Raw genomic sequence first — 16,545 nt, forward strand, 5'->3', positions numbered from 1 at the left:
GACTCGTATCGATTTGTAGGTGCTGGCTGGTATTAAGGTATTTGGAAAAATAGGAGATTCGACTCATTCGAGCCTTAGGGATCTACTTTACACAATGTCATCCTGTTTTGAGAGCGTAAAAGTAATAAAGAGCTAAGCCTAAAATTTAGGCTTAACTGACAAATAAGAAACGCTTCATCCCAATCTAAAATTCTTCATCTTGTATTTTAGAACAAAAAGATGACCTCAAATGATAAATGGCTAAGCCTGGAATAGGCCTAATTCTACGGTATTGTCGTTAAGCTTAATTGACAAATTAGAAACGCGTCATCCTAATATTCTTCATCTTGTATTTTCGAACTAAAAATTAAGCTGAAATGATAAACTGCTAAGCCTGAAATAGGCCTAATTCTGCTGTATAAGTCGTTAGGCTTAACTTGTAAATAAAATCATGTAAGCAAAATTATGTGTTCCAATGCTATCACCCCCAGAAAAAGGCCTTTAAATGATAAACAGCTAATCCTGAAATTTAGACCTAATTCTGCGGTTAGGCTTACCCTAAGGATAATTTTTTGACGTATTTAGTAATTCTACTATAGTAATGTCATCCCAATACTTCTACAACTATTAAACCCTAGAGAGAATTGACATAAAGTGCCATGACACTGTAAGTCGGGGGAGGGGAAGAGATCCCGGATCAAATTACGAGATGAATGTCAAAATTGGTCGCTCAGTTTTTTTATTTTTTGACATAACAAGTGTACTTTATGGGTTTCAGAAGCCAGGACATAAAAGCCTTTTGTGTTTTACGTGGGGGAGTTTTTTTAAAATAATATAATAAAAAAAGAAACCAGTTCTGAGGCCGTATATTAAATTTCGTAATTTGCATTTTGGCGAAATACAGTAGCTGGAAAACCCATAGTAGCACCACTCACGAAATCCTTGTTGCTTGTTCCGTGTTTAAGCAGGTGTTGGTTTGGGAAAATTATGATCTCAAAGTCGTCCGATAGAAAAAGAAACTTAAGCTTTGAATTTAAAAAAATAAATTATTTCGTTCTAATTTTAAATTTTTTTTTTATTTTAAATATGAAAATATATTAAAGGAACAGTATAATATAAATAGTTCAATAAAAATTTGGGTGGAAAGAATTATTTTTCAAATATAATCTTGGAGGAAAAGACACAGTTGTGACGTCACTATGTCGCTAAATTTACGTCCTCTCAGGTTGTCACTCTCTATGGAGCTGTGTGAATATTTTAACTTTAATATTCTTGGAAATAATTAAGTGCCCCTATGCGATAATTGTAGGAAACAATCAGAAACGGATTTCCGATTCTGAACCACAAAGCTGAACTCGAAAGGAGAAAGTGTAAAATCAGTTTAAGCTTCTGTACAGCCGATTCGGCTCGTTTGCGAAGGTACCTTAAGACTCAATCATTAAACGTAACTGCTTAAACCTTGTTTTTAATCTAACGCTATACTATCCCTTTAAATCACCACGTCTGTAATTACAATAATAACAATAATTTAAAAAAATATCTAGGCTATAAATACCGTATTTAATTAAAGATATATATATATATATATACATTATATTGCCCTAGTTTCCGTTAAGGTCTTTCTACGAATTAAAAGGAGGTTCCAGCAACACCGATCAAATTATTAAAAATAAAAATTATTTCAATATCAAGAAACATTCCAAGGATTCGCGAATACTTCGTTAATGAAGACAAACCCGGCTTAACCCATTTCTCAAATACATAACTTAAATATTCTTCCTTACTTAAAACTTAATTCAAATTTCATCCACGAACAAATTAAGATGATCAATGTATTTTCTACGAAATACGAAATTCAATGGAACGGAATGGTTTCATTAAAACTTATAATATATTGAAGGTCATTTTCACAAACGTAATTGCTAGCTGAAGGGTTTGCAAAATGTAGGTACATGACACGCTTCTAAACGTTAATACCAATCCCAACCAAGTCTTTTTTACCTATAGTTCTTTAAGAACTTTTAAATTCAAACTCAGTGCAAAGAGATAAAACAGTCTAACAGTTGATTTTTTTTAAGAACTTGAAAATTTCGACCGGTTTTTATTTTGCAAAGTACATGGTGTACACGAGTTGTCATAGCCCGGGGCTGTCAAACATAAAGAGGGGGATTCACGACCCTTAGGGCCTACGCGCTACAAAAAAATTAAAAACTAAGAAGAAATATAATTCTTCAATTCAGGAATTTAATAAATTAAGAAGAAAATTATAGGAACGAGATATTATCTAATGATTGTTGGTTTAAAAAAATTTTCAAAGTTTTAGGTATTTTTTTTCTAAAGGATAACGTCATTACTGTTAATTTTCGGCAATTAATTATCGGCAAAAATTGTGAAGTTATTTCATCGTAAAATCTACCATTTTTACCGAGTTTCTAGGACAAACTAGGAAACAATTATATTATATTAATTTTAATTATACTGTTAATTTTAATTAAATGACGAAATGATTCCATCTAAAACTAAGATCCTTAGTAACGAATCAATCAATTCGATTACAATCCAAGAAGAGCGCGTCTCTCTATCAAAGTTGTTAAATGAATTATTTATTTATTTGACAAGATAATAGCTTTAACCGCTAACGCCTTTGCAATTTGAGTCATTTCAAGAACGAGATTTATTTTCCCATATCAATTTATACTAAATCACCGAATCAATTCAATTCAAACGCTACAAAACCACTTAGAGCTTAAGCCTAATCATCCGAACGAACGAGTGCCGTAATAATTGTTACTACAACTACAATACAAATTTAGCTATTCCAAGAATTAAATGTCGTTGTTCATATCACAAGAGGTTGATGTACTTAACACCAAAGCTCTCAGACGAATGCAGTGCTAGAGATCCAATTTACTTTCCAACTCGGGTCGGAATGCATCTTTAATATAGTATACTTCGAATTGATCAACTTCTGACCCTCCCCTATGATGATTATTACATTATCTTCTCCCTAGTTGCGCATTTAATGAATGAGTCGAAACGGATAAGTGACGTATTAAAAGCAACTAAAGCAAACCATGACAACTTCCGGTTAGGCCTAATAACTAGCTTTGGGTATTGGTCCGCCTCAACATCACCATGCGCTATTTGAACTGAATTGTATCGCGTGCCACTTTCCCCAATACAATAGCTATAGCAGTTTGGCACTATAGGACCGGACCATGCGGGATTGTACTGAACATGCGCAGTATACAGCACCGCTTTTCTATATATATACCGGATCAAACTTAACGCGCGAATCGATTGATTTCTTCGATGAATCAACACTGACCTCCGGCAGAGGTCGAAGTAGGGATTGGTCCTGCATGGGACCAGGGGTCCAACCTTCCACCCCCGCCATAATCAAAATTCTAAGCCTAGGTCTCTTTTTTCTATGTCCTATGACTAATAGAATAGATGGGACATGGCGGCACGCGAGCGTCTGGGACCATCAGTAAGTAGACCACTATACTGACTCCATTCCGGCTGGCGCGCCTTTATGCTTTCACTTTCATTAGAAAATTTTCTATCGATTACTTACTTTATTGAATTTTGTGTGTGTTTTTTTTTGGGCGGCAGTATGAATGTAGGTCTAATATTAGAATAAAAAATTAAGCTGTATTTATAGAAGACATTTAGGGAATTGTCCAATAAATTTTAGGAGTGTTAAATTTTCTTTTTTTTTATGAGAAACGTTGGACATTTCTGTGAAGAATGAAGCATACTTAGGAAAGTGGTGGCTTTACAGGTTATCAACGTCTATAATGTCATTGGAGTTTAGGGATGGTGTAATTTAGCTACAATATAGAACGTTATCCTTACGTAATACCATTCAATATCTCTTACTTTCGGTTCCGGCGACCATAGGGATGGTGTAATTTAGCGACAATATTGAACGTTATCCCAACGTAACACCCATCATTATCTCATATGTTCGGTTCAGGTGACCATAATGGAAGTTGTCAGCTGCGGCCATACAATTTAAACAATGTAAATATTGACATCACGTCCGTCCCATAGTGGCTCACAATATGCAAATGTATTTTTCCCCCCCATGAAAATAAAGAAACGCTAAAGAGCACCTCGAGAATACCCTTCTAATTTCTGCCTTTTTACACATTTCGTGTTGAAAAGACAAAACATTAAGTAAATTCCATCCATTCCAGTAATGAATCTCCCATTTATTACTGAAAGAGAAGAAACTATTTTGCGGTGGAAGCGAATGGCTTTCTTTCTCTCTTTGTTTCTTTAATTCGAGAGTTTCGGTTCTCTCAGACCGGAAATGATTAAAGAAATGTCTTTTCTTTCTTCCAAATGTTCGTGTTGATGTTACTATACTTCTTTTTTTCGAGAGGAAAGATTTTATTATCTCTCTCTCTCACTCGTCCTTTTTGGGAAGTATAGTCAAAACAGCTCGGAAAGACAAAAATGTCGCCACATCACATTCGCATCTTCTCGGTTCAGTAATTTTGTTTTAGAACTTCCTTTCCACTCCTCTTAACTAAAAACTTTTGAACAATAACTCCGTGAAATTCCAACCAAGCAGAGTTGAAATATTTATTCATTATTAGTTTTTTTTAGATTAGCCCCAGGCCTATTATTCAATATTTTATTTAAAATTCAGAGTGTGATTCTCAAAAGCTAAATTCGACTCTTGGTTAGGGTGCTGTCGGTATATTTTTAAGATTAAGTGACTGTAACGTCGTAGAATTGTGGTCCAGACCCTTATCCCTAACGTTTTTGGAAAGGGGCCAAAGTTTGACCTTTCGGTATATAAGATCGATTTAAACTAGGAAGGGCAACGTTGTCGTAAACGGGGAACTAGGTCAGGTATCTATACGCCACAACCCTTACGTATATTCCAGACTGACGTCATCATACTTCCCAGGGACCCGGCCTGCGCCCTGGATCGATAAAGCTAGGACTGGAAACTCGGGCAATGGGGCCTCATTTTAGAATGGGTGTGGAGCTTTACAACGCCGGGTATCACCGTCCTACGGGTCCACTGTCTCGAACATTGGCCATCGTGGGTTTTTGTAATTTTCGTGATACGCTTGTGGATTTTTCTTTTTTCGGTTTAGGCTTCATTGTGTTCCAGTCCCGGTTAGGCTTTTTGAACCAACCGGAAGTCGCTATGTTATATATTTGACGCATCGTGAATACCATCCATATCTTTCTCTTATTGGCTGAGTTACTCTGTTTGCCTATAGTTATAGGAGACAATATTGGAATTGATCAGCCAGGCGTTAAGTTGAGTGTACAGTTTGTATAGGGTACAGTCGAGGGTTCAAACTTGAAAGGGATTTAGAAATAAGCCTAAATCATCTCAATTTTTCCTCAGGAACGTCTATAAAAATGGCGCGAAAACACGAGAAAAATTTAAAATTGATTAGGTTTATCTATATTTTCTATTCATGCCCTCAGTTCAGTTCAGGGCGTGGAACCTTCAATTGGTTCGCGTGCCTCCTTTGAGTTTGAGGTATCAGACCCGTAACTTCGTTAGATAACTTACGATTCCTTTAGTAAGCAGACTTCAACGTAATAAATTGAATCTCAAATAAGTTCGGGTGGGTAATTCCGAGAAATTTGACGAAAAAATTTCAAGAGAGCAAAGTTATATCGCGTGATAAGGAGACGAAAAGTTGAAAAACCAGCTTTTGATAGAAGTCTTTTTTTTCATACAATTCTATTCCACCCTTCCTCTTGAACTTGAATTTTCAACGTTTGTCTTCGCGTGGGTGTCTTAAATTCGTTTTGGTTGACCGGTAAACACAACGCAACACCGACAACAAAATATATTTCTAGATCGTTGAACGTCGTACGTACGAACGACATCAGGAAAAGACCTCAAAATCATAAGCAGAACCCCCTCTTGAATTCCAGTGTCTTGTTCTCAACAAAGATGAGGGCCGAGACACATCATGGCGTGCCGAAAAATCTCCAGCCCATAAAAGAACGCGTCATAAAACAGTTGACGAATTAAATCAACAAAGGTTGTCAAAAATCATTTGAACAGTCTAAAAACAAAGACTAGATAAGGGATTAGAGCGTGCAATTTCACCCTTTTTCGAGAAAATTCTAGTAGCCAGCTATTGAAAATTATGAGTGATGTTTTAATTAGAGCTAGAATTAGTTTGAAAATTATAGACAGTAAAAAATAGATGCCACATTTGAAATCTTCTGGGCCATGGTTACGTCAATAATGGGAAAGCTACTCTCACATTTCTAAAACTATTTCGGCACCTTCAAGATCGTTTCCTCTATCAAATATTTACATCGTAAAAACTAACCACACGCGGCGTGGTGATGTTATGTTTTAAATATAAACCACCCTAAAAACCACACAATATGATCTAAGTAGTAGCTGACAGTTTCTGGCGGTTTACGAAGTTCTGTTTTATAGCGTTGAAAAGTTACTTTGGGAGGGAGATTGGGTAGAAGGAATAAATACATCCATCCATCCAGGATTCTACAGTGTTACATCATAGTGGTTGATTCTGGGACGGGGTTTGGAATATTCCGACCGGGTTGTTGAGGGCTTGAGGCCTCTTCAACTGACACGTAACGACAACGGTGTTAGATCGTATAGCCACCACCAAAGGCAAAAAATAAAGGGGGAACCTGCTTATATAGCTTTGGTGGATTAGCAAAATATTTCGTCATCAACATACAGTATAGAAGAGCCCTGCAGGGTTGAAATTAACCCGATTCTTTGGCTGCTCTTTGGCATGCACAGATGATGGAGTGAGCTTTTTACTTCCACCACCATCCTTGCTCGTTTTTTTCTATATTTATTTTCTTTATTTTTTTTTTGATATTATGAAAGAATGGGGAACCAGGGATTTATGGATGAGTTTAAAGATTCTGACGCTTCAAAATTGCTTTTAGCAATTCTATTTTTCACTCTTAAACGCTGGGATTTATCCAATAAAAAATAAATAAAGTGATAAGCCTTTTCAAGTCTTTCATTTATCGCTAAGCCTATTTCAAACTCGGAATTCTTAGTCCTTAATCTAACTAAAACTATTTTAAACGTACCCAGTCAGCTCTTATTGAGAATACAAGTCAAGGGTATTTTAATTCAAAGCTGAGCCTAACTCCAACGAACGTAGCTAAGCCTATTTTAAACCTAAATAAGTTCGAGAATAGGGTGAAATTTCGCCTGAATTTTAAATATTGATGATTTCGTGATATTGATCAGTGCATGGGTACCCAAAAACCTTTCACCTGGTCCAGTGGTTCCGCAGCAACCATGGTTTAAAACGAAAACATCTACCCCTCCAGAGCTCCTTACTGATAGTATATATTTTCCCTGAAAAATCTCCTGCATCAAAAGTTGTAGGCATTAAAAAAAAACCTATATATTTTTCCCCACCTGGCTCGAGGCGCCGGTATAAGTATATACCAGGACCAGGGCCGCGAATTCAGCAGACCTTGTCCCCTGAGCACTTTTTGGAGGAGATTTTTGGCGCGAAGAACTCGCTATATGTTATACCTGAAAGAGGCTGGAAGGGAGGGATAGAAATTGGCGCGAGATTTTTATATATATAAAAATATCCCGCTATATTTTGACACTGAGGGATGAAGGTATCGAAACTCGTTTCCCATCATGGTTAACTTCTACTGACCAATCACGTTAGTTCGTTTTATATAGGCGGTTAATGATGGGGAGTTCAAATTCAAAATCTTGTATTTCCATAAAAACGGAACGGCCGTTGGCTTAAGCAAGGAATATATACATATATATATATTTGGCGGGAAAGCTATATACACTCGTATATCTCTCTTAATGGAATGGATATATTTCAAATTTAGACCTGGGCTAAGCCTAATCTGGCCTATTTTTTAAACTATGGGTCAATACAACGGTTGCATCTCCAATTAAAGAAATGTTCAAGTTTGGAAGCCAAAATTGAAACGGTATATTTCGTCTTTTCCAGGCAATATCTTATAAGACTTCGATAAGGATTTGGGAATAGAGGGGTAGAGAGCAATAGGAGAAGGTAGAGAAATCAATACCCGCGGATTTTAAACCGAACCGATCCCCGCATTGAAATTGAAACCCTAGAAATGAGCGGGAAGAATCTATCCCTAAAATATTTCCAGATATCTTTTCCACAGATTTACTTTTTCTTAATCCTTTAGTCGTACATCGTAAACCTTTAAGTTAATCTTAATAATTCAAAGTCTATTCCTTCTCGAAAGGGGGTACGCCTTAAAAATTTGTACTGGTGCGAATGCGAATATGTACTGCGTTTGCGCGAGCCGACAAAAATTGATATTTTGGCGCGCCGCTAGCCTAGCGTCCATTGGAAACCGTACCATAAAAAAGGGCTATATATATATAGATATATATACACTTTCCTCGAGTATAATACATATCTGATGGGATCCTCTCGTTACTGTAGCGCCGCTAGGACTCACCCTCCCCTCTCTTATTCCCTTAATTGACTCTGTTAAACCCGTACACTTTTGATATTCGCGTTGTATTTTGGGCATTGAATGTTAGGCTTAAAACGGACGTAATGACGCATTTTCTTACCTCTGAGAGATCGCCATTATTTTTAATAGCCTCGATAATGTTTTCAGTCGATGCTAAGTCGAACGTGAAGCAAAGCAGAATCGCCGCTATGGTTAAGATTAGTGTTTTCGACGTCATTTTCATGATTTTCGATGAGAAAAAAGTGTCAAAAATTGTGATATTTTTCGGTGATTTTGGTTTTAATTCGAAGGTGGTTCGCGTGAATTGGAATGCGGGAAGACCGATTCGCGCGCGGCGTCTTTTTTTTTTAATTAATTTTTATTTAAATAACACTTAAATTACACACGAAAAACGTACGATAAACACGATCACACTTTATATATATATAATTTTTTTCTTGAGAAAAATTTTAATCTCCGCGCGTTAATAATTGAAAGAAAATAGGGTTGTTTAATATAAATCGATTTCACAAAAATTGATAAACGCGGACGTTTTTAATGGTGAAATTATTTATTGCGGGGTGGGGAATTTCTTTTAATTTAATTTCGTATTGCTCTCTGCGGTGGTGGTGGTACTACCGACTTCCCTGATCTTTCTTATCCATGTATTTCTGCCGTACCCCGAATATCATGTTTCAGACACTCTTAGATAATCCTTTTAAATGTCCGACGCGGTCAATTTTGTATCTTACCGAAACCTTTGGCCAACTACTATACCACTGAAAATCAAACTGGTGTACTGACTGCGCGCGGTGATCGGGACTGTCTCTCTCTACTCCACTCTCAACGCCAACAGAGAGAAGAGCTTTTTGAAACTTACCAATCGGGTGCCAGAACGCGGAACCGGCGTCGTTCGCTCCAAAAAATTGTATTTTAACAACCGTCTTCGAAGATAGAGGGAGTCTAACCAGTCCTAGCGTAACGCTCCTCCCAGCCGCTAGGATCGCACGGTATAAGGGACCACACCCTCGAAGTTGAATCTATTCCGCAAGATGATGACCGCCGGTACTCGGCTAAAACCCGATAACGATCGATACCGGCCGGCGAAAACAATGCGATACAAATCAGTACCGATATTTTAATACTCACTGTATGATCAACCGATACCGATATTTTAAGTGGTAGCGCCATCTAGAGCGATATATGTAAAAGGAACTGGGTTTCTAGGTTTCTTTATTGCCGTATAAAAGAAATACACCCTTTAATATCAGGGTTGTCATAATTAAATGGCCACCATTTTTAGTCACATGGCATATATACAATGCATATATATTTTTTTCTTTTTTACATTCCTCTCGATACTAGAAATATTTCGCATAATTAGGCTTAATTTTTCCAAATACGCTGAATAAAAATGTACGCATTTTATAAATTTTCTTCCCAACTTTATGCGCTTTTGATGTAAGAACTGATTGTACATTGTTTTTACTGGTTTAAAATACGCGGGGTTTCAGAATATTTTTTGCCGGGAAAATAAGCTTGGGTAGGGAACCAATAGATAGCGTTAAAAACGTGAGAAAAATTTTCGATTGAGAAAATCCCAAACCAGCAATGAACTAACTTACCAATAGAAAGCGCTAAGAACGTGGGAAAATTTTGCGATTCTGTTTTTAATCCAAAGCAACAAAATGTCGGCTGGTAAGTGTTCATTTTTGTATGGATTTAATCTCGGATTAGTTTAGTTATTATTCTTAGTAATCGAATCATGAGTAAACGTTAGTATTTATGAACTTATCCGTGAGCCTTCTTTATTATTTATATCGTTTTAAACCCACTGTGTCGGTGATCACGCCGCATGTAGCTAAGCCTTGGCCTATAATTTCCAGGAAGGCTGATTATTAACAAAATTGTAACGTGTACCGAACAAATTTTGCTATAAGAGATTGCGATCTGATCTTAATACTAAAAGTTATAAATTGACCTTGAAATTAATTTATCTCCATAATTTCGTCTTCAATCTAAACGCGTTAATATGGGGGAGAATGACTAAAATTCGATAATTAGATGTATTAATATCTAAGCCTACTTTTGTATACTATGAAGTGCCTCACATGTTAGGCCTAGTATACTATTTTAGCCCTTTTCAATAAACATCACATGTCGTTATGTTATCATGTAGCGAAAGGCAAGAGACGTGCTAAAGGAAAAACTGTGGCACTGAATGCATTTTTAAATGAAGATCAGGAAGCTGCCCCTGGATTTGTTACCCGTCATGTTGACTGGGCTGAAACTATGGAAAATGAATCTATCGATGGCAAGCGAAATTTCTATAATGTCTTTTAAATTAAATTCATACCCATTCCATTATGATTAACCCTAATTCCTACAACAAAAGATCGCTTCACATTGCAATCTGATGTTAAAAAATTGGACAAAGTTATGCTGCCTACAGCTCCCAAAGCCGCTCGTGGACCAGATGTTGACATGGATAAGATACCAACAACCCCCCCTTTTACAGCATATGTTGGAAATTTACCATACGAAGTTAATGAAGATGACATTATAAAATTTTTCAAGAAAATGAATGTACGATTGGAAGCATATATTCCCCTAACATGGATTAACTAACGCTAGGGATAGTTCGTTCCCCCAAAAAGATAACGCATGCATGTTCCAAACGCCCCCTAGCAGCAGCTACTATCCCTAACAGGAAGTTATAAGAAAATTGGACCAAATATCACGTGGTCTATGACGTCAAAATTGAAATACTGCCTAAATTGGGCAAAACGATTTATTTTGCCGAGAGATGGCGCTATATCTACATCCGTTTTGGTCCAATAAATTGGGGGAATGAAGAGGGGAATCAAGGAATAATTCGGAACATGTAGTTGGCGATAGAATTACATGGGAAACCCAGTTAGTGAACAATCCCTAGCGTTAGTTAATCCATGCCCCTAAAAACCTCGATCCAAAGTCTTAAAAATATTTCAAACTTAATAGCTGGATATTACTTCCGTACGTATACCCAGAGAAGCTGGAAAATGTGGAAGAATGAGAGGCTTCGGTTACGCGGAATTCCCCGATCGCCAATCCCTTATTGAGGCTCTTTCTTTGAATAATGAAAATTTGAAAAACAGATCGATTAAAGTTAGCTTGGCCACGGAGCATGGTGAGATTTGATCAACGCTGACGATCAAATTTGGCAGTAATAACTTAACTGTTAAATAATAATGTTTAACTGTAGTTGAAAATGAAAGAGGAGGTGGAAGTGGTGGAGATGATAGAGTTGATCGAACTGCCGGGGATTGGAGAACAGCTCCTAAAGAAGAATCATCCTCTCAACCAGCTCCATATAGAAATGACCGTTACGGTAAAAATTTTCATCAGAAACGTCGGGGGTTAAATGAAATATTATTCTGATTAAATTTAAATTATTTGCAGAAGCTAAACCTCCCAGTCGAGGTTTTGATAATGAACCTTACAGAGGTCGTCCCAGTTACGACAGGGACTCATCCTCTAGATTTGAAAGGAATGATAGAGCTTATAGCAGTGATCGGGACTTTGACAGAGGAACTGGAGGGGGTGGGGGTTTTGAAAGAGGAGGAGGGGGAAGATTTGGTGGTGGTGGGGAGCGATCGGGAGGGGGATTTGATAATTATGACAGAAACCAACCAAGAGGAGGAGCAGGAGGTGGAGGAAGTGGTACGTAGTATTTGGGTTTCTTTCATCTTTTAAAACATATAAGTATCATCATGCTTGCAGGGTTCATACTGAGACATGGAGAAATGTTTAAAGATTTATTTAATATTTTTGGGGGGAATTGAGTTCAAAGTTTACTCCAATGAAATATTTATTTGAGAGCAACATAAGGAAGGAATAGGGTCATGAACATTTATTATTATTGAAACTTAATGAAAACATAAGGTCATGAAAATGAAAATGAAAACCCATGAGTTTTATTAATGTGGGCAAGTCTTATTTAAATGCTGAGGTTTTGAACACTAAATTAAGCATCTATTACTTAGTTACTACCTTTAATTACAATAATAATTTAAAAATTTTACTTTACAAAACGTCAGCTATACCAATCCCAAACCCTTAGGAGGATTGCTACCATTTACACCAGGAGTCCAGGGTACTTGGTAAGTTCTGCACTTTGTCCTACAAGTAACCCGGGCTCCTGGTGTAAATGGTATCAGTCTTCCTAGTCTGAAAACTGTGCATAAATATTTTCAATTTTGTCACCTACAAACAAATTCCGAGGGGTAGACACTTTGGATCTCTGTGTACACCTGAGTTCAAAAGAGTTCAGCTTTGACAGTGCATTGAGTTCAAAGCCTTCGGAACTCAGAGTTCAGCTTTGACAGTGCATTGAGTTCAAATCCTTCGGAACTCAAGAGTTCAGCTTTGACAGTGCATTGAGTTCAAAGCCTTCGGAACTCAGAGTTCAGCTTTGACAGTACATTGAGTTCAAGACATATTGTACTGTACACCTGAGTTCTCAAGTGTCTACCCCCTCGACAAATTCTTCAAAATTTCGCCTTACCAATCCATCCAGGAAGTTGATGTTAGTTCACTGTTTATGTAGAAGGTGAAAAGTATACAGAACTAAGGCTTAGGGGCAATCTTAGTCTTATACATATTTTATTGTTAAGCCTAGTTTGAAGGGCGCCGACTTGCCAAGTTGCCATGAGCGATCCAACCTCTTACATATTTTCTTTCCCATTTTGCCTCAATAATAATTCCCGGGAATTTCGAATCATCACAATCAATTTTTGTGGTGAACTTTTTTTTTTGAAATCATTTCAAAAATAACTGATTTTAATGGAAACTTTCGGTATTAAAACGATTTAAAGGGGCTGCCCGACCCCTTCTCAGGGTTCATACAAACCTGGAAAAATCAGGGAAATAAAGAATTGACAAAAGCCTCAGGGAAATTTCGAATTATTAGTAACTTTCAGGGAAATTTGCGTCAAACAGGGGCCGAGTAATTAAGCAAAATGTTCATAAACATACAACCCTCCATAGGATTAACATTACACTAAACTTTGGAGGCTCATAATTGTGGTTATATTAGAGATACGGGGATGTCCTTTGATTATGTAATAGTCATATTTGCCCCCCCCCTCCTTCGTTAACATTTGCTCCATAGGATACTCCATATACGGGAAAAACCTGGAAAACTCAGGGAAGTATATGGGGAAAAAACTGGAAATCTCAGGGAAATTTGTTTTCCAAAAGTTGTATGAACCCTGCCTCTGCTTTTTTACCCACCCTCTACGATCATCGTTTGTCCCATAGTCACTCCAAACAGCCCCTTTAAAAAGTGCATTTTAAATTAGACTTGCCCTTAATGTAGTTAGTGTAAAACTCTTTGGTAGGCCTATAACATTGAAAATGATACAAATACTTAACACCTGGTTGATACTACCAGGAGAAGAGTAATTGTACTTGTCCTGGAAATATTTAGTCCAAATCTTAATTGAACCCTGAAGGCGCTTTTCATTCACCCCATTTATGGATGGCTGTTACACAAATATGCAAAAAGAAAAAAAAAAAACACCACGTGTTCCCTTTGTCCCTTTAGGCTTTGACCGTCGAGGTGGTGGTGGCGGTGGTGGTGGTAGAAGAGACTTTGGAAGTAGTTTTCACGAAGGTGGCACCGGTGAACGCAATGACTTTAATAATTTTGGAGGTGGAAGAGACAGGCGCGGAGACGGCGGTGGTTACGAAAGACAAGATGATTACGGACGTAGTCGCGGTGGTGGTGGCGGCGGGGGAAGGGACAGTTATCGCGGCGGTGACGACTTTAACAATTTTAGACGCGATTCGCGCGACTATAATAGAAGGGGCGGTGATGATTACTCGCGTGACAGCCGAGGTGGTGAAGATTATCGCGAACGAAGAGGTAATTTCGAAAGAGAAGGAAGTGCCGCCGCGGGTGCTGCTGGTGCAGGTGGCGGGAGCTTTAACAAGAGTAGCGAAAGAAGTGAGCGTTCGCGCAAAAAATCATTATGTCGCTTTAGTTACCTAATTTAAATTTGAAGCCCATGAAGCCACTAAACTGACTTTATGGGCCTCTTATTTAAATTAGGTTTTAAAGTCGATTTGCGAATTAATTAATATTGGGGGCGAATTTTTGCAGCGTACAATGCGCCTAGCGAGCCAAAAGAAAGGCCAAAGCTGCAATTGCAACCTCGATCTAAGCCCATCCAAGATTCCGCTCCCAGCGTGGCTGCTAAGACCACGTCAACGTCAGCCATATTTGGGGGCGCGAAACCCGTTGATACAGCCGCGAAAGAAAGGGAAATTGAAAAGCGTTTGGCTAAGGAACGGGAGGAAAAGGCTTACGCCCTAGAAAAGGAAAGGGAACGTAAAGATGATGGACCCAGAAGAGGTCCCGCTTCCGAATCCGGAAGATCCAGACAATCTTCCGAATCGGGAGGCAGAAATTACAGAAGTAGTTGTTCCGAGGATGATGGACCTCCTCCTAAACCATCCTCAGGAAAAATGGTACGACCTTGTTTTATCCCAACATAGATTGCGCAATTCGTAGCAACCTTTTAAAGGCCGACTTCCATCGAAAAGAGTTCTAGCGAACTGAAAACCGAGCATCGAGTCTAACAATAGAGTATAACCGTGCCGATTTTCGAATCCCCTCTCGGGTAAAAGATGGAAGGGTTCTAGCTAACTGAAAGCGGTGCAATGTGGTTCTAGCGAACTTAAGATACGCAATAGAGAATTACCTTCAGGGGAAAGCAAAAATTCGAGAGGAAATAAATTTAAAGGGATTTCTATTGTTCATCTTCAGTTCGCTAGAACCACATTGCACGGCTTTCAGTTAGCGAGAACCCTTCCATCTTTTGACCCAGCGGTGCTTCGAAAATCAGCACGGTCGTTTCATTGTTAGTCTCGATGCTCGGTTTTCAGTTCGCTAGAACCCTTTTCCCTGGAAGTCGGCCTTTAAGATGAAACAATTAGTACCACCTCTACATTATTCCCCCGTTTCCTAGGGTCTTCAGCGCCATAACAGTTCTGGGAACTCTGGTAGTGATCGCGAAAGAGATCACCGTCCTCCTAGCGGACGTCAAAGTGGTACGATTCCTTAACTTAACTTAAACCCCCCCCCTTGGCCTTAAGGTTAAGTCTTATTACAATCTGAAGGGGGAATTTCACTCAATTTTATAGCAGACCCAGATTACGATGGCAATCGCAAGAAAAATTATAGAGATAGCAGGGCTAATGGCGATGTCAAAGAGCGTCCCAGTGTTCCACCTAAAATTGCTGATAGTGAACCTAAGGTAATATTTTGAAAAAAAAAAAAAAAATCCCCTAAGAAATTATTGCCGTTGTTGCTTCGATGCTTTGTACCATACAATCACTTAAATGGGGTGGGATTTGTTTCTTCGATGCAGAGTTACGTTTCGCCTAATGTTTTTGCCCATCTTTCCGCTGGAGATGAAGACGCGGGAAGCGCATCGGATTAGTTTATTATCCAGTTAAAAAAAAATTTGATTATATAAAAAAAATGAAAAAAAATATAAAATTTAAACAAAAAAATTAGAAAAATTTGATAAAAGACCTCTACTGCTTACTCGGAGATTTTTCCCCTCAAAAAAAAAAAAAAAAACCCCAAGACAAAAATTTACCACATCACAACGATTACAATTTCAATTTTCTCGCCAAATTTTGTTTATTATGAAATATTTTTTTTTTTTGTTTTAATTTTCGAAATTCTCGCTCTTCAAACAAACCCACACGTACTTGCTTCTATAAAAAGAAAATTTTTTATGATATTTTTTGAGTATCTTACTATAATCCCTTCCAATTGAATTTATACATATAAAACTAAAAACTAAGATAGTTTTACTTTACATGATTAACCGTTTTCTGATAAAAAAATAAATCCTTCAGTTTTATATATAAAAATCATCGTTGAAATTCAAGAAAATCAAATCATGTTTCCTCCGATGTTTTCAGGAAATTTCTGTTTTTTTAAGTAATATTTTTGTAAGTACGTTTAAAACTGGTTCGTTTTTTTAATAACCGCGTAGTATGATTGAATAAAAACAATGGGAAGTGGTGTCCAATTATTTTAATTAATTAATT

The 16,545-nt window shown here is 37.6% G+C and overlaps 2 protein-coding genes across 6 annotated transcripts in view; one reads left to right on the top strand and one right to left on the bottom strand.

Moving 5' to 3' along the window:
- Positions 1–9,366, bottom strand: part of Fas1 (fasciclin 1 Fas1 domain-containing) — a 52,240-nt gene extending 42,874 nt beyond the window's left edge. The window contains exon 1 of the mRNA XM_089848334.1: positions 8,558–9,366. Within this exon, the coding sequence (XP_089704460.1) occupies positions 8,558–8,680 (123 nt within the window). The 5' untranslated portion in view covers positions 8,681–9,366. The remainder of the gene's footprint in view (positions 1–8,557) is intronic.
- A 646-nt stretch (positions 9,367–10,012) lies between these two features.
- LOC149651449 (eukaryotic translation initiation factor 4B-like) lies at positions 10,013–16,526 on the top strand. Of its 5 annotated transcripts, none has more exons than XM_089848369.1 (11): positions 10,013–10,134; positions 10,616–10,750; positions 10,832–11,022; positions 11,437–11,605; positions 11,681–11,806; positions 11,878–12,138; positions 14,024–14,425; positions 14,582–14,949; positions 15,450–15,531; positions 15,625–15,737; positions 15,852–16,526. In XM_089848369.1, exons 1-11 carry the CDS (start codon positions 10,125–10,127, stop codon positions 15,921–15,923), a joined length of 1,929 nt encoding a protein of 642 aa, XP_089704495.1. In that variant the 5' UTR covers positions 10,013–10,124; the 3' UTR covers positions 15,924–16,526. The 5 variants fall into 5 exon arrangements, with proteins under 5 accessions (XP_089704495.1, XP_089704496.1, XP_089704497.1 ...); XM_089848370.1 differs by having other exon boundaries at positions 15,628–15,737; XM_089848371.1 differs by having other exon boundaries at positions 15,459–15,531.
- Positions 16,527–16,545: the final 19 nt, after the last annotated feature.

The sequence above is a fragment of the Phalangium opilio genome, unplaced genomic scaffold (assembly GCF_054372755.1).
Source record: "Phalangium opilio isolate 3A_F unplaced genomic scaffold, DU_Popi_V2 ptg000082l_1, whole genome shotgun sequence".
Lineage (NCBI taxonomy): Eukaryota > Metazoa > Arthropoda > Arachnida > Opiliones > Phalangiidae > Phalangium > Phalangium opilio.

Bases quoted from the DNA above. Each gene is read 5' to 3' on its own strand.
- LOC149651449 (XM_089848369.1), top strand. The intron at 11,807-11,877 runs GTAAAAATTTTC...AATTATTTGCAG, and splicing joins ATATAGAAATGACCGTTACG to AAGCTAAACCTCCCAGTCGA. The intron at 12,139-14,023 runs GTACGTAGTATT...TTGTCCCTTTAG, and splicing joins AGCAGGAGGTGGAGGAAGTG to GCTTTGACCGTCGAGGTGGT.